Source organism: Camponotus floridanus, unplaced genomic scaffold (genome assembly GCF_003227725.1).
Source record: "Camponotus floridanus strain SB8 unplaced genomic scaffold, Cflo_v7.5 scaffold18, whole genome shotgun sequence".
In the NCBI taxonomy this organism is placed as follows: domain Eukaryota; kingdom Metazoa; phylum Arthropoda; class Insecta; order Hymenoptera; family Formicidae; genus Camponotus; species Camponotus floridanus.
In genome coordinates, this window is record NW_020229303.1 from 718,384 (window position 1) to 743,929 (window position 25,546).

The window sequence follows — 25,546 nt, forward strand, 5'->3', positions numbered from 1 at the left end:
GTTTAGATATCCGCTCCGCGAGATTATTCGAGCGAACGACGCTCGTCGAAACAGTTCCGACGGACGGCGCGCATTATATTGGTACCCTATGTATCTGGCGTCGATCTTGCGAGCTTCCGCAGGTAGCGATTACCACCTCGGCCATCTTCTCTCCCGAAGAACCATCGGCGATTAAAGGAGGTCGACCTCCTCCGCGTCGCGCAACGGGATGCATTAATCCTTCAGCTGGATCGATACGACCCGTCCTTGCGCGGACTGACGTCCATCAACCCTCGCAGGAATTAATTAATGCAGTTCGGTCGGCATTAAATATTTCGCGACCGGCTATAATGATACAGGAGTAACTATGCCTGCGATCGATACAAGCATAGTTTAGACTCAAGTACACCTTTCTCGGGAATTGCAAAAATTATTGAGTTTATGTGCGATCCTTTTTTTTATAATTTGTATATGTATTATAAAAAATCTTTCATCTTTAAAGTAAGAGCTTTTTTCTCAGTTGAAATTATCTTGAGAGCAAATTATGAGCAATTGACCACATTTATATAAATAATTTAATACTATGGAAAAAGTGGACAATCTCATGTTATACGAACCTTCCACTTTCCCGAACAACAAATGATGGAAAACAATTTTAAACGCGCCTCGTTTCGCGCATAAATCCCGGAATATCATATTCATGACAGGGCATCTCGCGCGTTTTCGAAACGTCAGTTTTCCCAAACGCGACACGCTAGTTAAACGCGTTCCATCTAACCGTAGTTCATCTTCGGGGACGAAGTAACCGGTGGCGTTCATGAATACGTGTTCATTATTTATGAGCAACGCCTCTCGGCATCAACTGGACCGGCCTCTCTATCTACCGGTAGGCACCCGGGAGAGGAAGGTAACCGGATAACGTATTACGTCTTCATATTTTTTTCCCCTCGTGCACGCCCGCTAATTAAAGGTGCCCCGCCAAGGATTTGCCCCGATGATTTAGCGGCGATGCTGCGCCGACCTGATAAGATGGGACAGGTTGATAATGAGGCTTCTTTTGGTATATCGAGAGCCGGATCGAGTTCTAGTATATAGACTCTACATCTCCCCCTTATAATATTCCTATAACTTCTGGCTACCGCTCGATCAAGTTTATCATACTCGTCTCGCGCAGCCTGTGCGTGTCATGAAAGAATTTTATATCAACCGAAATGAGATTCCACACTGAGAAAAATCATTTGATTGTACCAACAAGACGTATATGATTAAAGGCATTTTGGTTAAATCAAACAAGAATTTCTAGTTATCATGATAAGACTCGATTTTTTATAACTAGAACGTTTATAGATTTTACTATAAGATTTTGGTATTTTCTGATTGAATCTATAACATTTCTTGTTACATTAATTTCTCTGCTATAAAAGTATATAAAGAATTAGTATTAACATTAAATCCAAAATATATTTTTTTTTCTTACGAGCAATAGTGCCAGGAAGAGGATGCTAGCTCTCTATTGTGTGTGTGTTTGAACTGCATCCTCTTTTTGCATCACTGTTTATCAGTTTAATTTCCAACAAACTGAATTTAAAATAATTTATTCAATAATCTGGATTGAATTTAAAATATTAAACAGACTTTTGAGATTAGATGGACAAAATTTTAGACGACTTGGTGCTGGCGAGTTTAGTATTATTAACCAGAAAATTTGGAAAATTTAACAGGAAGAAATTAATCAGATTCATCTGGTAATTCCTACAAAAATTCTGGATCGTCCATTTTCCAACAAACATACTGGTTGAACCTACCAGAATTCTAATTAATGCAACCAGATTTTTTCTCAGTGCACTGTTTAATTTCTAACAAACTGAATTTAAAATAATTTATTCAATAATCTGGATTGAATTTATCCAACAATCTTGTTGGAATTCAGAATATTAAACAGGCTTTGAGATTAGATGAAAAAAATTTTAGACGATTTGGTGCTGGCGAGTTTAGTATTATTAACCAGAAAATTTGGAAAATTTAACAGGAAGAAATTAATCAGATTCATCTGGTAATTCCTACAAGAATTCTAGTTCGTCCATTTTCCAACAGACATACTGATTGAATCTACCAGAATTCTAATTAATGCAATCAGATTTTTTTTCTCAGTGCACGCATCAGATTAAAGAACATATCCGCGAAAATGAATAAGATAACATCTTAAGTATAAAAGCAATTTCTCACCGAAATCTGTCGTAATTTCATGCAAAAATATCACGCGAAATTGGTCAAATATAAATATTGCTACCGTGCAAAAAGACTCGGCGACATTATGATTGATTACGAGACGCGGACGTTATTTTCACCTACAATCCCCGATGGTTCTCGCCATCTGTTGACGGAACAGTTATGCCTATTCGATCGAAAAGCGTTGTGATACCAAGCATCCGCGGCATCATCGGGATCTCGGCAGCGCCGAGGGATCTTGACGAGGGGGAAAAAAAGAAGCGACTCGCGGCATTCCCCTTTCTCATTACGGTATGCCGGATCAAAAGTGCTCATATTTCATAGACTTGTTCTGGCGTGCCGCACGAGAACCCCTCCGATGGCCTTCGCTCGCGCGCGTGCACGAGGAGAAGTTACGGTCCCGTTGAATGGAGAAATTTACGTTCGTCAGCGAAACCGTAGGGGGAACGATGACGATGGCGAACGAGATGGTGGACGTCGGCACCGATGCCCGATGATGATTTCGACGATTTAATTGAAACGTCCAGTCGGCACTAAAATCTCCCTCCCCCCCCCCCCCCCACAGATTCTCTCTTGCGCGATGATTATGCCAACAAATCCTCCCGGGAAACATCTTGGCTGGTATCGTTAAACTTGTTGACGAAATCAAAGACGAGGCCTTAGGCACGTGTGCTATCTTGGAAAAGACATTTCCGAAAAAGCATAAAACTGTAAAGTTACCAATAATATTTGTAACGGAATATGCAAATTAGAAAGTGCGTCCTTTAAAATTCCGCGAAACTGCTCGTAAAGATTGACTTGTGGAGAAATAAATCGCAATCAATCGGCTTATTATTCTGCTATAAAATTAAGTTTGATAAATGCTATCGTAAAAAGAAGCGGATTCGTCGCCTTTGGGTTTCCAATATTGACAGATTCGAGAATCGATCGGAAACGAGGTGGACAGAAACGATACGAACGCGTATCCGTAAGAGAGGCGTAAAAACGATAACGGCTCAACGAAATTTTTATTATGATGTATGCCAGCGATACATAAAGATGTTCTTTAATGAACCGTGCGAATGAATCGTGTATCGAGACATCGAGATTGCCTCCAGAATTCATTTGCTGCCGCGGCCGATTTACTCGTCAAACGGCTGTCCGCGAATCGTCTTCTCCTGGCGCAGGAAATCTCGGAGCCAACGAACTGCCGGAGAAAACCGATCGATATCTCCTGTGTGCTCTTTTTATCCTTCTCTTTCACTCGTTCCGTTTTTTTTTCTATTTTCGACCGATCGTTAATTGAAAGGAATGGCACGGAATTTGCTCTTTTCAACGACTCATCGTCCGCGATATGTCTATCGTCCGTATAATTATCGGTAATTCTAACTCATTTCGTGTTATTATGGTGCAACTATCGGTACAGTGTACAGTATTATCGTCAACATCAGGATAGTAGGATAGTTGACATTGATTTTCACGATGTTGAGATTTCTAATTCAACATTTTTTCCACAAAGACTTATGATTGAAATAGCGAAAGAATTTCTAGACATGATTGATATTCTTCATCAATCATAACGTTCATAAATATATTTTTAAATATAATTAAAAATGTCAAATATATGAGTGACTTTATATTCTCTTCATCGCAAAAATCGTTTAGACAATTTCATTGTACGTTAAATAAAAGCAATAGATATTTTATATCGTAATAAAATTCGCAATAAATAATCACTACAATAAAATATATTATCGAATACAGTAAAGCAGTACCGCACATTTAATTTATAAAATATGTAATAATGATAGGCAATTATGATCGGTAAATTAAGAGGCTCCCGACATTTTCATCGAAAAAGCGCGTTCGCGCCGATTAATATCGCTGGTCGCCGCGATACGATAAACGAGATGATAGATACGAACACGCACGATTATACGAGCGAGGTTACGGCGCGAGATACCGATGAATCAGCGATGGTAAAGGTCAGACGGAACGTGAACATGCACTTGAAAGGTCAAGGAAAGATGCAGGTGTCGAATGGCGCATCGGCAAAAAAATTTATATAAGCAGAACGATCGATTATGCCTGCGATCCAGTCGCTTTACAAATCCTGCAAAATCGCTCAACGATGAAATGACGCAAATCTATCTATCTATCTGATAAAATAAACTTCAAATGACATCACGCAGCGATAATTTCAACACTGATACACGTGTTAGATTTCTTTATATCAGCCTCGGATGATTCTTTTCGTGCCAAATATTATTTTTTTAATATTTTATCATTTATTATTAGCCTTATCTAATCAAAATAAAATCAATTTATGACAATAGATAATTTAAATGACAAATTTTATATGAACAAAATTATCCTAAAATCGAAGAAATGATGATTTAATATTTCTCGAGAAATTTCAGATGATTTAATTCGAGCAACATCGATATAAACATCGCTTAATTAAACGCTGGAAAATATTATTACGACATTATTTTACACGGATATATTTCTCCTCGAAGACAAATGTCACGATTAGATGAGTTATATCGTTGACGAAATACAAAGATATCGTTGATTCTTGTCTTTTTGCCGCTTGAAATCCACAATTTACAATACGATTTGGCATTAATATCCCTCCGGGCATTTCATGGATTCGCATGATGTAGCACGTTCTTCATTTACGTTTATCATCCGCGCGTGTTGATGCACGGAAATTTGGGACCTAACGTAATCCGATAATTTATTCGGCAGCGAAGCGAGAGAGCGTAGAAATGTGAAATTTAGGCCGATAATTTATATGACGATGCTAAAAGATGCGCCGTGTCCGACAGAAACGTCAGATTCTCTCTCCTCGCGTGATGTTTAGATCGATAATTTATATGTATTTGATCGGTAATTTATATGTGTTTGATCGATAATTTATATCCGTTTGAAAAACGACGGAAATTTAAAACCGAGTGAACCTAATGAGCAACCTTATTCCAAGAAATTCAAGAAAAAACGTAATCTAGCATCTTATTCATAATAATTAAAATTGTGTACCGAAATTCCATATTTTACGACAAGTGGAAAACGAAAACTTGAACGTAAATTAAGCGCACAAGTACAAAATATAATTTATTACTACGAATAATGAATTCTTCGAATCAAAAGCAGATTCAATCGGTGTAATATCGAACTTTTATTCAGAGAATTCTTGGGAACTATCGACAATACTTATCGTTCATATAATCATTGAGAAGAAAAAAGCGCGCAGAGGGTGATGAGAGGGTAAGAGGATAGAGCACGCATGCAGTGCACAAAGTGCAATTTCATAATTTTTGCCTCGTAAAATCCGAGCAATGAGCGACGTAAAAATGAATAACTGGAGGAACGTTCACCCGCGAACCCCATCTCCTCCTTCTGACCCCCTCGTCACGTTTCTCTCGCTCGCACCGGGAGGCGACCAAGTCGGCGGTGGTTGCTCCTTTCCGTGGCCCCCGTCAGCAAAGTCGGGCCGATTTTTATTTTGCGGATGGAATAGATTATCATTATTTACGAGCAATCTGCGGCATGGGCAAATTGTTTGGGAACGAGTAAGGCTCGCTTATTTAAAAGTCGTAAACTATTCAATACGCGGACGAACTTGAATCGTTCGAGCAAAAGTGTGAGAATACGTCGCGGCAAAAAATGATTTCACTCTGGATAAATCTCAAGGATGATTGGCGCAAAATTCTTATACAAATACTACAGTATTCAAAAAATATTATAGTATTAAAAATTGCTAGGATAAACATTTATACTTATGATGAATAAATATATATGCTCCATATAAAATAAATCATGCTTATGTTTCTATTGTATGTAAAAGTTTTTTGATAGGGTCCTCAATCATCCTTCAAATTTAAAATACCAGCAAATAAATGTTTAATCTCCAAAGCAAAATTTGTACTCGAAAACATTAGTCAAGTATGTACTACTTGTTACTACAATATAAATGAAACGTAGAAATTGGATCACATCAAGTGTCTCTCGCGAGTTTCGAAAAGGTAAACCTGTTGAATGTAATTTGAAAAAAAATAAATAAATAAAAATTGAATGAGATAGATAGATATTGCACGTGGAAAAATAGAATTTGATCAAAAGAATTTTCTATACATTATTACGATTCTAAATAACATAAAGGCCACCAACAAATAATGAATAATTTTTCGAAAACAAAATCCACAAATATTCCACATTTTAAATGAAGATATTAAAAGCCTTCAACCACCATAGCATTCATTTTTCTTCTAAATTAAAGTAACAACCGAATTAAATTCGAGCCGAGTATATCTTGAGCTGAAAAGACGAACGTTGGAGAAATTTCAGGTGCAGACGTCATTCGATAATTCCATAGTTTTAATCGCCATTTAAATGAATTTTTATCACTCGATCTTATCGCGAGTCAAACTATTGTCAAGAGAAGCACGACGGAAGTTTAAAAAAAAAATGAAATACAATTAAGGAAATCAGAAAGAGGCGTAACAGCATAAAATGCGAGACGCGCGAAATGCTACATATCGACACTCGCGAACTGCACCCAGGATTAATAATGTCGGCATGCCGGTTGTCGAGAGCGAAGGAGAGAGAAATGAAAGAAGAGAGGCCGAAGGAGAAGAAGCAGAAGAGGACGGCGAAGAAGAAGAAGCGGGAAAGGAGAGGTAAAAGGTAGAGAAGAGCAACAAGCGGTATAGCCTCGGGTGCCGGGCGGGGCTCAGATGTTTATCCCGGTCGACCTCTCTTCCCCCTTGGCCCCCCCGAGTGCCCCTCTTCGTGCTCCCCGATATGCCCCCTTCACCTCCGGTTCTTGCGGAGAAGGAGCGCGCCCTCGGCAATCCAGTGTTGCGGAGCGTTGCATCTACGTTATGCGTGCTCTTGTTGCTCGGATGCACTCGCAGTGGCGTCGCAATCGTCTCCCTTCTCTCCGACAGACGGAAATATGACAGGCTCGATCGCACAAAGGAAGGCCCCTGACACGAATCCGCGATGTTTTTTTATACATAATATTCTAAAATCGAGAGAAATTTGACGGAGGATCAAAAATAGCCTGTGTGTTATTTGAATATCTATCGTTTCATCTATATCCCATATATATATACACTTGAATAATATTTTTCGTTCATCCACACCCACATCCTTCCATAAAAACGCAGACATTCCAGTCCGGTTAGTTGCATAACTCGGGGAAAATTCAAAATTAGATGCTATAAAACGAGCACTAATTAATACGAAATAAAAATGGAAAGATAATCGGACGTGTTTCTCAGGATGATTTTCGGGTTTGAAAAATTCCCGGAGAGGAAGGTCAGTTTTTTTCGAAAAACTCGGGCGTGATATCGCGGTGAATGAGGTGGAATGGTCCGGTTCGACAACCGTATCGATCGTAATCGAAACGACCGGGAAGAAGACCGGGGAGGCCGAGGTCTTCGGCTTGTGACGAGGCGTCGGACAGTCGGCTCTTGCAAAAAATCAACGTTAATCAGACACTTCGTATCGCCTGTACTCAGCTCCCGGTGAGCCGAGCGCGATCTAGCTCGCAGCAGGTTCTTCGCCGCAAAAAATCGATGAATGAACTTATGCCAGAGCGGATGCTTCGCGCTCAAGTTGACCGACGACGGCGGTTTTACGAGTGTCCATCACGCATATCTTCATCATTATTTGTTAAAATTCGCGCCGTGTTTTCTGCACATCTTGCGTACTTCCTCTAAATTAGAATCAATTTACAGGAGAAAAAAAAAATTATTTATAATATATTAATAATAAAATAATAAAATTAATATATTATAAATAATAAAATTATTTATAATATATTAATAATATATTATTCAGTGTATTTTACATCCGTAAAATCAATCGCATTCGAATAGATTAATTTAACAAAAATTGTTTGGGACGTATATCGATACATTTTTATCATTAAATGTTATTCATCGCCATTTAAATAATTTTATCCGCTCTCAAAATTAAACTATATCGAATAAATTATAGTCCTTGGAGAACAGTAGTTTCCTGATCCTGTTTGCATATTGATAGTCGGCAATTACGGCTTTGCAATTAACTCGCACTATCACGCGTTAATCTCTCCTCCCCTTTATTTTGTCCTCGTTATCATTCTTCAGGATTAATACAATAATACAATAATTCATTATGATGATTCGAATCCGCGGACCAGCGATCTATCGATCAATGACAACACCGTCGCATACAAACGCAAACGAATCCAAGCTAATCATCCGCCAACATTGTGCGCGCGACGACCACATCGAGATAAGGATCCCGGCGAGTTCGAGACGAGAGCTATTGCTACTCGCGGTCCGTACTCTCTCTCTCTCTCTCTCCTAGAGATTCGTCCGAACCGATGGTTTCATCGAGCACGTATTCCGCTGATGACGCACTTCCGGCCAAGTGAACCCTCGCGGTGGCCCCGGTGATAATTCCGGAGGATCGAGAGAGAGATTCATCCACCGTGACTCCGTGGCCCCGTGACGACCCCGAAGAGATGTTTGCTCTTGTTGCGGTGCTGTGCGCCGCAGCGACCGGCGGCTGTATGAAGGTACAAGAAGAAGAAGAAGATGATGATGAAGAAGGGAAGAGGGAAGAGGAAGAGAGCGAGAGGGGCGAGAGGAGAGCGAGGCGAAAGAGGATCAAGGAAGAGCAGCGAAAGGAGCAAGAAGTCGACGCGGTGATGAGGTGGGGCAAGGTGGGAGGGGGAGGAGGAGAGAAGGTGGAAGACGGGTCTTGATCCAACGCCTAGCCTCCGAAGGAGCTCGCTCGGGCGCCCGATGGTAGCGGTTCGCTCATCATTGTAATTACTTCGCGAGGATGTACCAGTATATTGGATCATTATCGACCGCTCCATATCTACCACCTAGCCCATAAGTATAGACTTATGCCCCCGGTGTGTCCGAACGGCAATCTCCTCTCTCTCTCTCTCTCTCTCTATCTCTCGCTCTCTTTCTCCCTCATTCTTTCTCGATTGCAAGGGCTACGATGCCATCAGGTATACCAAAGTGCGTGCGCGAGGACACGCACCGAGAGGGAAGCGAACGGAAGGGCGGGAAACGCGATCGGGGCACGTACCAGCTAACGATTCGTTCCTACGGCTCTCTGATCAAACAATCGCGGCAACCGGGGCAACTTTCTAAAGGATCCTCGCGAGCATCGGAGGGGGATTCCCCCGGCTTCTCGCGAGCATTCGTTTTCGCGGTGGGCGATGACAGTGGCGTAAGCGGATGAACGATGTTGATAAATTTCGTCATATTTTATCCACCGCGTGTTAAGCTTCGCACACGTTTCTGCGTCCCCTGGTTATATCGAACCAGGAGAAAGATTACGAAAATTATGCTAATAAAGATATATACGCGACCGAAATTTTTAAAAGATCTACTTGCAGAAATATGTTAGCAATTTCATACTATTTATACATCTTTTTCGTATATAATATATGTAAATGCCTCGTATACTTAATTGCAGAATATTTATTACGTCGATTTTACGGATTATTTTAGAAAGCGATAATATATATATGTGAAATTTATACAAAATATTAATGAAAATAAAATTAATCTCAACAGATAAAATGTGCATCGCATTCGAGTATACGCAAGTATAATATATTCGAGTTGCAATAAATATGCGCTGTGCACCGGAAGCGACTAGCTGTACCGTAGCTGATCGATTAAAGGATATAGTGCAGTAATTATCATTACGCGGTGATCTATGAGCTATAAAACAGGATTGTAATTGTATACTTTTATTGAGAAAAAAGATATTCTCTTATGCCTTTAATATCCTGTTAAGATCGATACAGTCCTAAAATTATAAGATTATAATTTTAATAAATGTAATTGAATCTTTATTAAAATTTTTTTTATTGAATTGCATCATAACTATTGATGCTCGAAATATCAATAATTTATTTTTGAATTTTATAAGGAGATTTTCAATTAAAAAGTGGCTTTAGAAATTTAATTAGTCCCAATAAATTTATAAGGAGTAGACAATATATGTGCATTGATCATTTATAGACTAAGAGGAAATCCGTTTTCGCAAGTTCTTAACGTAAAAGGAAATATTAATCGTGAGAAACATAATTGCAGCATAGGCTGTGTATTGTGTATCGGAAACGCTCGATTATACAAGCATTTGATTTTATTAATTATTATTATGGCGCAATTATTATCTGATAATTCATCACCCACAAACTATATATCTGAACGTAATATTTAAATAACTTTTTAAAAAAAATTGATCAAATTATTTCATATGCATGTACAGTTTAAGACAGCTTTCTTAAGCCTTTTTATACAAATAAACGACTTAAAAGATAAATGGCTCGCATGCTTGCTCAGAAGAAATCATTCCGCGTCATAGAATCTGTAGCCCTTTGAAAGCCCGTTGAAATTTAATCGCCTCTCAACTCGTAAGATATAATCACGAAAAGGAGAGTAGTCTTTCGCTCGAATGATAATCGCTGATACATAGTCGATATCTATCAGCAAATTCTGAAAAGAATTCTTTCGAGGTGTCTTCTTTCTAACGATTTTATCAAATTTGCTTGACTTCTTTATACGGATCTTTGCTTCTCGAATAAAAACAAAGAGACAAAAATCCCAGCAAAGGTGAGAAAATCATGATGTCAAAAAAATTATTTACATCAAACTAAAGCTTCGATAAAATAAAAATATAATATTGATAAATGTAATGAAGCGTTGATTTTTTAAATTTATTATCATTAATTTATTTTATTTTCTAATTTATTTATATCCAGATATGATTTTTACTAAGTAGAAGCTCATCATCTTACGTGAAATAATATAAACTTTTAATATAAATATATTATTTATAATAATATAAATAAATTGGAAATAAAATCTGGCGGAAAATAAGGCTCTCCGAATTCACTCGGATCCAGTGTATATCGATTAATCGCGTCACAAGTTAAACGCACGTACGGAAATTTTCGTCTCTTCGTATCTGGGAAAAAAAGAGAGATGCCTAGCAAGCGTACATTCCCGCATTCCGTGGGATTTGCCAAGCTCGCGCGACCCGGCGCCGACCGTTAGACCGGAATCCGAATCGAGGATCTGAATCCTGCAGGCCGCATCGTCGGGATCGATCCGGGACGCGCAACGGGAGCCCGCGCGGAGGAAGGAACGGGAGCGTATCGAAAGATGCAGGCTTCGATAATCCTCGAGGGTAGGTAGGTAGGTCGGTACATCGTGCTCCGGGTCTTGCCTATCGCGGCGAGGAGGAAGGAAAGGGGCATTTTTTCTCTCCGTTCCTCCCTCCTCCCTCTTCCTCTCCCGGCATCATCGGCCAGCCGACCTACGTGAAGATGCTCAGGTGTAAAACCGTTGATTGCCACGGCGCGGTATTTTCTCTTTGTACGGCGATGGTAGCGGTGGGCGTGCCGGGCACGACCGAAGGGAGACGGCCAAGGCCTCCTCATCGCGCGCTACCGCGATTATGTTTATTATACTTCGGCACACGCGTGTGCGCGCGCGCGCGCGGACGTGCGCGTACTTACACGCGTCCCCTGCTGTTCGCGCTCGGTCCAGCAGCCTCCGTCGCGAACGAGAGGATACGCGTAGCGTGACGTTCCGTGGTGTAAGAGCCCAGGACGATGGCTACCGCGAAGACGACCGTTTCCCGACTCGACTTTGTTTAGAGCCTCTCGCGGAGGCGACGGTCTCTCTCGTCTCACGTTCAGAGAGATCACGCTCGATCGCGTAGGATTAACTGCCCGTACTCGGCAAACGACCGCACCCGGAGGAAGAGATTTTTTTTTTGAGAGAAACACAAAAGCCAGAGTCAATTATATAGTAAATTAATTAACTATGATTCGCATATCAATAGGCTTACGAGGAACAATGGGTTTTGCAAGTCTAATCCCTCCTATCCCTTTTTGCGTTAGATATATTATGAAATATAAGAAAATATTTGTTTATATAATAATATTATGTTTTTATTTATTTATTAATATTATATTTGTAAATAATATTTATTTTAGTCTCTCTTTATATCGAGATTCTGAAAATATGATTTTTTTAAGAATCAACAGCGCAGAGTGTCTGACAGAAAAAAATTTCCTGATTTTTCAGAGTCCAAAATTATTCTTGGCTGGACGATTTTTTAGTATTACTTTTTTCATGCATAATTTATGTATATCGTTATATTGTAAATCAATTAAATTTCTGAATTATTTTTATCAAGCAACAAAAAATTTAAATAAAACCCATTACTTAAAAAAAGTACTCATTTTATTCGCTGCTAAAGTGAAAAAAATATAAATTACCAAACACGCCGAGAGATAAATCGATTTTCAGTAAAAACAAGAAATGAATGGCACTATGAGCCAGGATGAAGTCTACACTTGCTTTAAAAAAAATGTCAAATTAATGAGAAAAAAGTGTTGAACGATGCGAAAACCCCAGATAAATTGTTAAAACTGACATTTCCAGAATTATAAAATCCCTTGACAGGAGACTTTTCCCTGATCAGACACCTAGACACTCTGTAGCAGAACTTGCATTACCTCGATTCATCGGAAGAGCCGGAAGAAATGAGAACGATCGGTGAATATTATTAGAATATATGCTCGAGGCGACTTTGCTAATTATCTCCGGCGCATCCTCTCTGATTTCCAAGAGAGATCAATCATGATCTGCGATTCGCAACGACAGTAACGATCTCTACTCCCGTCAATGACGCGAGCACGTATGACGCTCGAGCGACGCGCCATCGTCGAAGATGAGACCGCGTTAGAATTCCATCGAGGTGGAGCCTTGACATTTCGTGGCCTGGAATCGACCGGCATAATTGATCGGCCTCCGCGGCTCCCATTCGACGAACGATCGTGCTATCCATTCCGTCCGGTACGGTTACGGCGATCAATCGCGCCGTACGACCTCGCGATGGAACGCGGCCGCGTTCGACTGAATTCTTTCGCGGAATTGAAAGAAGGACCGATTAAATTGGTGCCTTAAGAAGCTTCTAATTATGCGACGCCGAATGACAGCGATGGGAGAAACGAGAGTGAGTAGAGGTAAAATTATACAAATAACGCTGAAAGCCGATTAATGACTCTATACTCGATATTTGTGTCTGCTGTATTGTGTTATTGTTTAATATCAGATGTAATTTTAATATATAAATGATTTTTGAAAAATAAAGATAAATATAATAATGGGAAATATATTTGATAGGTACGGATGCTTCCATTATTTATATCATTTAGATATAAAATTATCAAGCGACCAGGAATATCATTTAAAATCATAGGCAAATCTCACGGAAAATGACCAGTGACATTTTAATACTCAATTACACGAGACTCTCTACTCAATATTTAAATCTGTTGTATTGTATTATTATTTAATATTTAATATAATTTTAATATTTAAATGATTTTTTGAAAAATAAATATAATAACGGAAAATATATCGATACTCTCCTTTATTATTTATATATAATTTCGTTATTTAAATATAAAATTATCAAGCGACCAGGGATATCATTTAAAATGCAAAATCGTAGGCAAGTCTCGCGGAAAATAACCAGTGACATTTTAACGCAATATTCAATTACACGATACTCTCTACTCAATATTTAAATCTGTTGCATTGTATTATTATTTAATATTCAATATAATTTTAATATTTAAATGATTTTTTGAAAAATAAAGATAAATAATGGAAAATATGGATACTCTTCTTTATTATTTATATATCTTTAATTATTTATATAATTTCGTCATTTATATATAAAATTATCAAGCTTGATTAAGAAATATGCAAAATGCATGAATTATTAAAAAATAATGTCATGCGCAATATTTTTTATATTCACACAGCGATATTCTTTTTCATTTGTTTTACAACGAGCGTCGCGATTTGAGTTGAAAGAGAAAAATATCGACAATCTTTATACCTATTATTACTGCACAGGTACACTCCTAGAACAATGCGTTCTAAGTAAACGAAGGTGCAGCACGACAAATATAAGCTCGGCAGCAAACACGAACAAACAAATGCCACGAGTGCTGCAATTTTCCATCGTTAACTATTTGCCAGTGTCTTAAACGTACTGTCACGTGTGCAAACGTACCAATAACGATCGCTCGCGCGTACCATAAAAAAAATGTTACAGCGTTGCGTTTACCCGCACGAGAATAGCGTCGGTGAAATCTTGTTTAACAAAGTAATGACTACGATTATTCTACTTTACATTCGTCCGTTGTGCGCAGCGCGCGCGCGCGTTACTCCCTCGCAAGTCGGAGCCGTTTCGCCCCGCGGCAATTTACCAGAAGTAATCGTCGATCAAGAAGAGTTATAACTACCGGATTGTCAGCTACTCGCTGGCATTAAATGCGCGTTTTTCAGTCGCGACGACGGCGGCTAGTACGTTACAAATAGTCAGCGTTTACGGTACCTAATTGCCCATCTATCATAGCCCGTGTATTGTAAATGTTGAATTTCTCACATGCTTTGCATTCGAAGTGCTTTACGGAGGGAAACGTAAAAATCGCTTCCACGTGTATTTCATTATAAAATTATCAAGCTGATGTGAGAAAAGAAAGAGTAAATAAACATTTATACGTGGCAAAAATATAATTGGACGCGCTTATGCAACTAGGAAATACACGGACGTAATTTAAAGTAGCACGAACCAGAAAATCTGTCGTATCTTCTCGTGACTGAAGACGATTGCGTGCGACTCTGATATCATTCTTGTTCTTTCCGTCTTCTATCTATCTGTCTATATATTGTATATGTCCCTCTCTCTCTCTTTCTTGCTCCTTCTTTCTCACGAGCTAATAAAACTCGTCTAAACCTATGCGACGCCCAGGGTGCAAGGATAGGAAAAGTGGCTCGCGTGGTTCGTGTCTCGACTCGTTCAATTTACATAAACACGTACTCATTGATTGCCAGACCAGATTGTCCGGCGTTATTACTTCCACGACCGGTTAACTTCACCGCAGGACCGCGAATAATCGTTAAGACCTAATCGCTTCGCTACGCACGTAGCACCGACCTGGCCCGATAGATACGCCCGGTGCGTAAAGTTAACTTGGTCGGCCCCCGCGTAATCGCTCGAATCTGGTAGACTGATGATTTTCGCTTCCGACATTCGAGAAACGACGGTTATCGCGTCACTTTGCTTAATGTCAGAATCCACTACAGTTATCGCAATCGATTTTCGCAGCGGAAGAAATAATGCATCGCCGACAAATAGGTTGAATATTATTAATGCAAGTACTCACCGAAGTGATATGAAAAGGAGCCTCCACCGTCAGAATAGCCGTTCTTCTCGGATCCTGAAAATATATCGAGAGCGTTAGATTAGAAAATATAATTGTATATTCAAGATTCTTTTGTAAACTTTTATTTTATCATGAACTTTATCATTTTTTCAGAGGATTTTATATATTTTTTTATTTCTCTCATTAATCTAAATTTCCTCATCTCCTGCATACGATAACTAATCGAGAGTTCCCTCTAAAAGGGGATGGAACGCGCATCGATCGATAGATCGATCGATCGGTGAGTACCACGTGCACCGCGAGTGCTAGATGGTAGTCCAGAGCACCACCCACGAAGCGGCTACTTAGCATGCACGACCAGCCAGGAGGTACCTACCTACTTATCTGACAGGGTTAACTAATACAGCTTCCACCGATCGCGCGCGGTCTCTTGATTAGAAATCCGTCGATAAATCAAAGAAAGGATGCGCGAGAGAGAATTGTGCGCGCCAGAGATAGGTAGGAGAAGGAAGACAAAGAGAGGAAAAAGGACGAAGACGCGAAACACAGCATTCCGTGTAATTGTCCCGCTTATATGCTCACGAGGAAAACGACGATAAACGTATGCAATGACAGTTAGGTGGTTGTTAAACTTGAGAGATTGCAAAATTCAGCAAATAAATTATCGATTCGTATAAATTAAAAGTAAAGTTACTTAAATTAATTCGCCAATTTTTACCGATGCCTTATCTTTCTTCGACATTGAAATAAATTTGCATAATTTTAGTTTTTATAATTGCGCGCCTTCAAGTACATTATTGACTTAAGAGATAATTTATTATATATAATATGCAATCCTCAGGTGGTTGCTAAACTTGACAGATTGCAAAATTCAGCAAATAAATGATCGATTCGTATAAATTAAAATTAAAGTTACTTAATTCGCCAATTTTTACCGATGCCTTATCTTTCTTCGACATTGAAATAAATTTGCATAATTTTAGTTTTTATAATTGCGCGTCTTCAAGTACATTATTGTCTTAAGAGATAATTTATTATATATAATATGCAATCCTCAGGTGGTTGTTAAACTTGAGAGATTGCAAAATGCATTGGTTGTTAAACTTGAGAGATTGCATTTCAGCAAATAAATGATCGATTCGTATAAATTAAAATGAAAGTTACTTAATTCGCCAATTTTTACCGATGCCTTATCTTTCTTCGACATTGAAATAAATTTGCATAATTTTAGTTTTTATAATTGCGCGTCTTCAAGTACATTATTGACATAAGAGATAATTTATTATATGTATGTAATATGTAATCGTCATTTTATAAATACACGTTTCAAGACTATCGTTCTTTCAGACTATCTTACTACACGATATTTCTTTTAAGTCGCGACAGATATATGCTGATGGTTCTGTTATATGCACCCGCGCTTCATGCAAGCGCAGTTTCGCGCTGCTGTAACGAGATAATTAAATGAATATAATCAGCGATAAATGCGCACTGCCTCTGCGAGTCGTCGTTTAATTGGACGTTACGCCTATCAAGGCACGTTGCTTCCGCTGCAACGCGGATGCTGCACGCCACTGCGTCGAGTTTGCAGAAGGAAAAAATCAAAAAATCCCGTCTGCCGTATAATTTTAAGCCAAGAATGGAAAAACGGTGAGGAAAATTAAAATTGCATTAGTAGAGCTTCCTTACCTCTACATCGGCCTAGTCGTAAACCGAAATCCCAATCGAACTGGAACATGTTTATCAATGAGATAATGTTCTTGAGCGATTCACTCTTATTCGAAATAAAATTAATCGCCAAAATACCACAAGATTTTTCAGACGAATCAATTTAATTAAAATATGCAAATCTCTTCAAGATTTATATATTATAGAAAAACTTTTTTATAAAACAGCCTCGATACCTTATCTTAACGTAAAATTTAGTTATCTGCGTATAATTTGCGTATGCATGTTTGATATGTAATTCAAAAAAATCGTACATTTATTTAGCAATAACGGGGCAACGATTTCACCGATACAGGTGATTTTCTTGCTTTTTCCACCGTTATACCTGGACGTTCATCCACAATCGCGCACAATCATCCGCGCGGCCTGGAAAGACCGCTGACGTTCGCGCTCGCGTCAGCGGGCGAGATTCCGCTCGTTCTTACAGGCGAGAGAGGCCATAGATTACGGTTTTATGCCGCGATGAAACTATCTCTAGGCTAGGTGCGGCCTGGCACGTTCGTTCGCCTGCCTAGGCCGACGAAAAGGAAAAAGTCGCCGCAGATTTCCCTCGCACCTCTTAGCAGAACCGTTCAGCCGCGGCGGCGGCTGAGCTACGCTCCGCAGGTTTCATTGACGGCGCGGCGGTTCCGAGCCTAAGGCCGTGCTTGCGTTTCTTTATCACGATGGTTTTGCCACTTCGCCGCTAGAAAGGAACGCGGCCTCGTGCACTTACCCGCGGATCATAAAACATGCCGTATCCGTACTATTCGTGCCATAGGTCTTGCCCACATTCGCGGTAAAAGAGACGACGAGCGCAGAAAGCATATGATATCGATTGCTAATAAAATCTATCGTTTTATCGAAATCACTAAAGATCATGTACGCGTCAGCTATACTAAATCTAGCAAAGATATATCATTGAAAAATAAAACTGATTGTTCACACATTGCATTAATATCCTAATTTTTAGATTGTAATCTCGAGAAATAAATTGTTGCCAGAGTAATTGACAGGGATTAAGATATTTCATTAATTTTTTTAGAGATTTATAAAGTGATATTTTCCATAATACGTACTTGATTTTACCTAGATAATTTAATTTCGCACAGATTCATCGAAGACTCGATCTAACGCTTGAGGTCGACCTGTCGCGCTTAAATTTCATCGATAGCTTGTCATTTATTGTTAATCATGATGAAATATTAATGCCATATATTCTGTAGACGGTTGCTAATAAAATCTATCGTTTATTCGAAATCACTAAAAATCATGTACGCGTCAGTTATATTAAATCTAGCAAAGATATATCTCATTAAAAATATAAAACTGATCATTTACACATTACATTAAGATCCTAATATTTAGATTGTAATCTCGAGAAATAAATTGTTGATAGAGTAATTGACAGTGATTAAGATATTTCATTAATTTTTTTAGAGATTTATAAAGTAATATTTTCCATAATAACTATTTAATTTTACGCAGATAATTTAATTTCGCACAGCCTCATCGAACGACTCGATCTATCGCTTGAGGTCGACCTATCGCGCTTAAATTTCATCGATAACTCGTCATTTATTGTTAATCATGATGAAATATTGATGCCATATATTCTGTATATTCATTCTGCGAAAGAAGTACACAATTAAATCCACTCGATCCGTAAATTCCTGCATGAAAGAACAAAACGCAGAACGAACACAGAAAGCATATATCAGTTGCTAATAAAATCTATCGTTTTATACGAAATCACTGAAGATCATGTACGCGTCAGCTAAATCTAGCAAAGATATATCTTATTGAAAATATAAAACTGATCATTCACATATTGCATTAATATCCTAATTTTTAGATTGTAATCTCGAGAAATCTCGAGAAATAATTAATTGACACTGATTAAAATATTTCATTAATTTTTTTTTAGAGATTTATAAAGTAACATTTTCCATAATAACTATTTAATTTTAAAAGACGTAATTAAAAACGACCACACTGGCAAATTTTATTAAAGTGAAGAATCACGACGTTTCGACCATGGGTTTTGGTCCTTTTCGAGTGAAAATAATTTAGTTAACTATTCTATCGTGAGAAATAAGGAAATCACTTCGTCAAGATTATCATGTCAACGTCTCCATCAACACACAGATAAAGACATCTGTCTTGATAATCTTGATGAAGTGATTTCCTTATTTCTCACGATAGAATAGTTAACTAAATTATTTTCACTCGAAAAGGACCAAAACCCTTGGTCGAAACGTCATGATTCTTCACTTTAATAAAATTTGCCAGTGTGGTCGTTTTTAATTACGTCTTTTATTTTATTTTCTGGCGACCTTCAAGAGTTTAAATGCTACTTAATTTTACCCAGATAATTTAATTTCGCACAGCCTCATCGAACGACTCGATCTATCGCTTGAGGTCGACCTGTCGCGCTTAAATTTCATCGACAGCTCGTCATTTATTGTTAACCATGATGAAATATTAATGCCATATATTCTGTAGATTCATTCTGCGAAAGAAGTACACAATTAAATCCACTCGATCCGTAGATTCTTGGCATGAGAGAACGAAACGCGTCTATCTTTCTCCCGTGGCATAGCTTCGTACGACCGTGAAACAATTGCGGGAACGATCACTTGTAATATATATAATAGATTTTCTTTTACCTCGTGACTCATACACGAGTTCGCGCATAAGTTTAACAAAGAGAATGAAAGGAATTGGAGCGAACGCGAAAGCGATCGACGTTCCCGCGAAGCTCGCCCTTCGCTCTACTCGCCCTTTCGCCGTCCCTGGCTCGCATGTTCTCGTTAATAAGGACTTTTTCGAGGCTGCTCGCGCGTGTCTCACGCGCGTGATACACCCACCCGATCCAGGTTCATTAACTCGGGACAAAAAGGCCGAAAGAAGAGCGGCATCCACGGTGTAATTTGTATATGAAGCTCTCTGATCGTAAAGCCAAATATTTTCGTGGCTCGCGCGAAATAACCCGGCAATTTTCCGCGCGTTAACCCGTGCGTGTTTACATCCCGCAATTCCGTACGAATCTCGCGAGTTTTGCCGCAATTGCTATAGACGCCCAGCTGTTGCTGAACACGAGCGAGTCCGCCGACGTAATTACGAAGAAATTAATTAATTAATTAGTTCGTGCGCGAGTTAATTGAAAACTGACACGCCAGCTGCCAATAAATTCAAATCTGATCCGCGCAATTTTTTAATCTTATCAGTAGTAACAGTAATTCTTTTCATATAACATATCGACAATTTTGAAATGATCTTTAGAAGAATTTTGATGATAATACATTTTAGCTGTTTCAAAAATTTTGAATCTTCAACAAATGTTCAGATGATTAAGATTTACACCCATTTCCATCGAGACCAATTGTCGGTAATAAACGCGATCGAGTCGAGGATTGCAAGCATCATGAAAGATACGTATCGTAACAAAGTCGAGAGAGAAACAAGCACGTGGCGTGGGAGTTTGCAGGGATGGAGCGAAGGGAATGAACGAGCACGCGTTGTGGGCGGATCTCGAGGAGATGGTGGAGGTTAAAGAGGCGGTGTTGGAGCTACCTTGATAAAACCTGAACTACGAAGGCATACCGATAATCTCTCCTTTTGCGTATGCAAATTTTGTCTGCAGCATTAGCGTTCCTCCCAAATCGGCAAAACCAAAATCACCGACACACATCTACGATGACCGATGAAATTTATAAGTTTCAAAACTCCTTTCTCTCTCCTCGTCAAAAAATCTATAATTTTTTTATCTATATATTTTTTTATCTATATATTTTTATCTATATATATTTTAATTTTAAATACCAATCAATTTTGTTAACTTGCGGTGGAGTAGATGATAATACTTTCTCTTTATCTCGATTTAAGATTCTCAGAAATTATTAGTATCTCTGGAAAAGTCAATCTAACGTTGTGTGAGAAATGACGGGTTATCAAACTTTAAAATCCCGATAATCTAAAGTATCTTAGAATTAAATAAAATTACGTTCGGCGTGCGATGATTCAGGAGATGACGGAATTGCACATTGAAGCCTAATTTACATTTTCCGTCGTATTAAGAGATTGAGGAGGTCTGTAATTGATTCGTGGAGTAACGTGTAATTTCTATGCGAGTTTCACCTAACGAGACCTTTCGGGCTCCGTGGATAAACACAGGGTTAAGAAATGTTCCGCGATGCAGGAAATGAAGTACTTGGATAGGAATCTCCGCTGCACCTGCGGATAATGACGTGTCGCGACAATTTTCCAGTTATTATGTCTGCTACGATGTTTCCGGCGAAATCAACGACAAAAACTAACGAGGCAAACCATAAATCATTCCACGCGTCGTATCTGGCGGGAATCAAATAGCCGGGTTTTATTAAGTTAACCCTTTATAACTCAACGTGATGGTGAAATAATGTAGCCATTCTATCGCGTTTTACACAATAATTTGTTGCAATTTAGGAGCAATTTTATATCAACAACTTTATGAAACATTACGATTCGCGTAGAATTTTAGTTAAATTATCTCGCGTTAAGCTCTTTACGAGAAGAATGTAACACGACTAGCATATATCTCTCTCTCTCTCAGACAAACGCAATCCGCTAATCGCTTCCCGGTTGCTTTCTCGAAATCAAATTTACATCAGATTGGCACCTATTGCGTCTGATTGCTCGTAATTAGCGACGCGTAGTCTGCGCCCACGTCAGGTCACTGGCATACAAGATGAAGAGAACGATCCCCGTTAACGAAGGTGGTGTAAGGTCATACGCGAGCCGACGCGTGACCCACGATACCTACGCACGTACGCACCCACGCGCGAATGAGATGTATACGCAACCTTCCTCACTGTGTAATCAAGGGAACGATTCACTCCGTAATTGTAATGCAAACCGAGGCTACCGACGCGATAGCGATCCTCTTCATTAATAACGATACTTACAAATCAGACACCTACATCGAAATATTCTCATTGCTCGCATCAACCGAGTATCACGGGAAAAAATAATATTTCGTTAATTATTAATAATTTCGAAGAAATATATATTTTTCAAAGGTTCATTGGAAATAATGTAATCGACCAAAACTAGCCAAAAAATTTTCTGCTTATTGGCTTGTTTATTTTTTTCGCTAGTTTCGGTCGATTACATTACTTCCAACGAACCTTTGATTAATTGACTAGCGATATTAAGATAATTTATAAATATATTTTTATACAAATCGGTAAAAAAATTATACCTTTTCGTATAATTCACTATTAATGCTGGAAGGTCGATCGCGTTTCTACGAAACGTATTTCTGCGAATGCATACATGCAGAATTATGTCATTATAAGTTAATTCTTGCCGGTTACTTAAGATTCGTGAGTGGCCGATTTCCAGGAAAGGCGATCATCCGCTTTATTTATCATTATTCGGGAGCGTCGTTCGCAATTAAATTTGCACGCAACTTTCGCGAGGAAAGCGTCGCGCTCATTAAGAGAGTACCTAATCATCGCCACGCGAATCGATATCATACGCGTGACACTGATCCCGAAAGACGACCGATAACGAGCGCGACTTAACGTTTATAATCGATGACTCTACGAATGCCGCGAGTTCCGCGAGGTTGAGTGAAAGCTTTGACCTGGTCTTTAATGCGTGCGTCTCGAATTGTGTCTAAAAGGTTGACGGAATCGATCGATGGGAAATCGCGTTTTGCATAGAATAAAAGAGCGATTCGACACGTACGACGGAATCGATCGAGAACGTCTTCATCGCATTCCGCGCGCGTTGTCCCGACGCTTGATTTAATTCCGAACCCGGTTACGTGCCCGCGATAAAACGGGTTTATCGCTAGTACTCGGAATAATTGATTGTCATTGTCCCCGTCGAGCTACGGCCGTAATGCGTGCAATAATGATCTCTCAAAGGGGCGAGAGAGAGGCAGGGAAAACATTACGCCGCTCCGCGTCGTTATTATGCAGTAATGGCGATTTACGAGCGATTGGCGCCGTGGCGTCAAAAGGAGGTATTCTTGTTAATATTGAATAGGATGAACTCGACAATATAGATAAAGCGCGATTACATGACAACGTGCGTCATCGTCCCGACGACCTACTGACATTAATAATAAACAGACAATTTAGAATTTCCGGCACCGTCGTGGGGTTGACGAAGGACACACACTTTTCAGGAAATATCGAATTATTCCTTCTATTAAAAACTTGATTCATTAATTACGAAAATAATTCTTTTCCCATCTGTCGTTCTAGGAGATAAAATCCGATCGGCAGAATAATTCAGAAGACGCAAAATCACATCGTGTACTTACCCGGTGTTTTTTCCCAACGCATTGATTATCCTGCTTAGTAAGCCGACTCGGTTCGTCGCGTCATTATTCAGTATCACGCTCCTGATGCAACGCACCGCGTCTGCACCGGACACTCGACGCACAAGTAAAGCACAAGATGCACAGGCATACCGACGAAAACTTGCAAAAAAGAAGCCGCACTTTCGTTCCCGCTTCCCCTTTCCGTATATTTCCGGGCCGCGACGATTCTCGGTCGCGAGAGTCTCGCACTCGAGTCGGTTACGAAGTAGAGTCAGAGCTCTAGGTACGCTTGGTAGGGGTCTGCACGGGGTCTCGAGGGAAGCTGGAAGGGGGATAAGGTCGAAGGTCAGGGCTATGCCGTACGACCCGTGACCTGTGACCCGGCCGATCCGCTCTCACCCCTCTACACCTCTTCCACGTTCTCCTCCCTCCCACCGCAAGCCGCTTCCTTCTCTCCTCGTACTCGCGTAACCCCGCGTTTCTCTCTCTCTCTCTATCCTTCTCTACTAGCCTGCCTCCCTCTTTCTCTCTTTCGCCTTCTCTCTCGTCGTTTTCCTCTCTCAAATGTCAGCCAGCGGCAGCCGCACAATGCGAGTTATACACGTGTGCGGGGCATGTGTATGAAAAGCGTAAAAGCCGATCCACACATGAAAGAGATCGAGCAAAAAAATATAATAAATATGCATCGTCGCATCTCTTCTATTAATGTAAAGTTGTTGACGTTTTTTCCGGTGCTTGGTGTTGAATAAAAAACTCGTTTGTGTACTTTTCAATACTTCTGTAATGTATGTGCGCGTAATTTAGATTAATATATTCTAATAGTAAGCAAAAGAAAATTATGAGCGGGGAATGTTTATGGATCTCTGTAAAATGCATTAAATAGTGTTAAAAATAATGCGTGAGACTACGACGGATATGACGAAACGATTCGATATACATATAAATGATGCATGATAAGTTCAATCTAAATAATTAATAAAAAATGTTCTAACTCGCGAGTCCCATATAATTTCTGACGAGAGGAACATCCGCGCAATCGTTGCGTCTGTTTCGTTAAAAAGCGATATTTTTACCAAGATAATTGCACTTGCTTACTCGAGCATCCGAGTGCGTGAAAGTGAGCCGCTTAATATGAATGTGTGTGGGAAGACCCCCGCTTTAAACCTCTGAACTATGACCCTCCCGCATCGAAACCATTAGCAGTAGCGAGCCGGCCGGCTCGTGCAGCCTGAAAAATTTCATGCTACGCGCGTGAATGTGGCCAATTACAATCGAAGTGCCCATTATCTCATCAAGACTGTTTCGGCTTCGTCGGCGCGCGATGTGCGTTAAGATTGATTCATTATGCCCTCCGTTCCGGCTTGCTAAGCGAAGAAAGATACACTCGTTAAGACACTTCTCTGGGCGCTGCTTTTCCCGTCCCGGTCTTTCCGTCCGCGGCGTCGATCGTAATTACACTGAGAAAAATCGTTTGATTGTACCAACAAGACGTATATGACCGAAGGCATTTTGGTTAAATTAAACAAGAATTTCTAGTTATCATGATAAGCTCGATTTTTTATAACTAGAACGTTTAATAGATTTATTTTCTGGTTGAATTTATCAAATTTCTTGTTACATTAATTTCTTTGCTTGCTTCTTAACTTAACTCGTATTCAATATTTGCCATGAAATGTATATAAAGAACTAGTATTAACATTAAATCCAAAGTATATTTTTTTTTCTTACGAGCAGTAATGCCAGAAAGAGGACGCTCTCTGATTGTGGGTGTTTGAGCTGTATCCTCTTCTTGCATCACTGTTTATCAATTTAATTTCTAACAAACTGAATTTAAAATAATTTCTTCAATAATCTGGATTGAATTTATCCAATAATCTTGTTAGAATTCAGAATATTAAACAGACTTTTGAGATTAGATGGAAAAATTTTAGACGACTTGGTGCTGGCGAGTTTAGTATTATTAACCAGAAAATTTGGAAAATTTAAAAGCAAGAAATTAATCAGATTCATCTGGTAATTCCTACAAGAATTCTGGTTCGTCCATTTTCCAA

The 25,546-nt window shown here is 39.3% G+C and overlaps 1 protein-coding gene across 1 annotated transcript in view; it reads right to left on the reverse strand.

Moving 5' to 3' along the window:
* The window catches only part of LOC105255500 (uncharacterized protein KIAA1522), a 124,947-nt gene extending 101,206 nt beyond the window's left edge, over positions 1–23,741 (reverse strand). Inside the window, exons 1-2 of the mRNA XM_025407510.1 lie at positions 23,496–23,741; positions 15,473–15,526 (exon numbers count right to left, since the gene is read on the reverse strand). Coding sequence (XP_025263295.1) covers positions 15,473–15,526; positions 23,496–23,517 — 76 coding nt within the window. The 5' untranslated portion in view covers positions 23,518–23,741. The remainder of the gene's footprint in view (positions 1–15,472; positions 15,527–23,495) is intronic.
* Between the last annotated feature and the right edge of the window lie 1,805 nt (positions 23,742–25,546).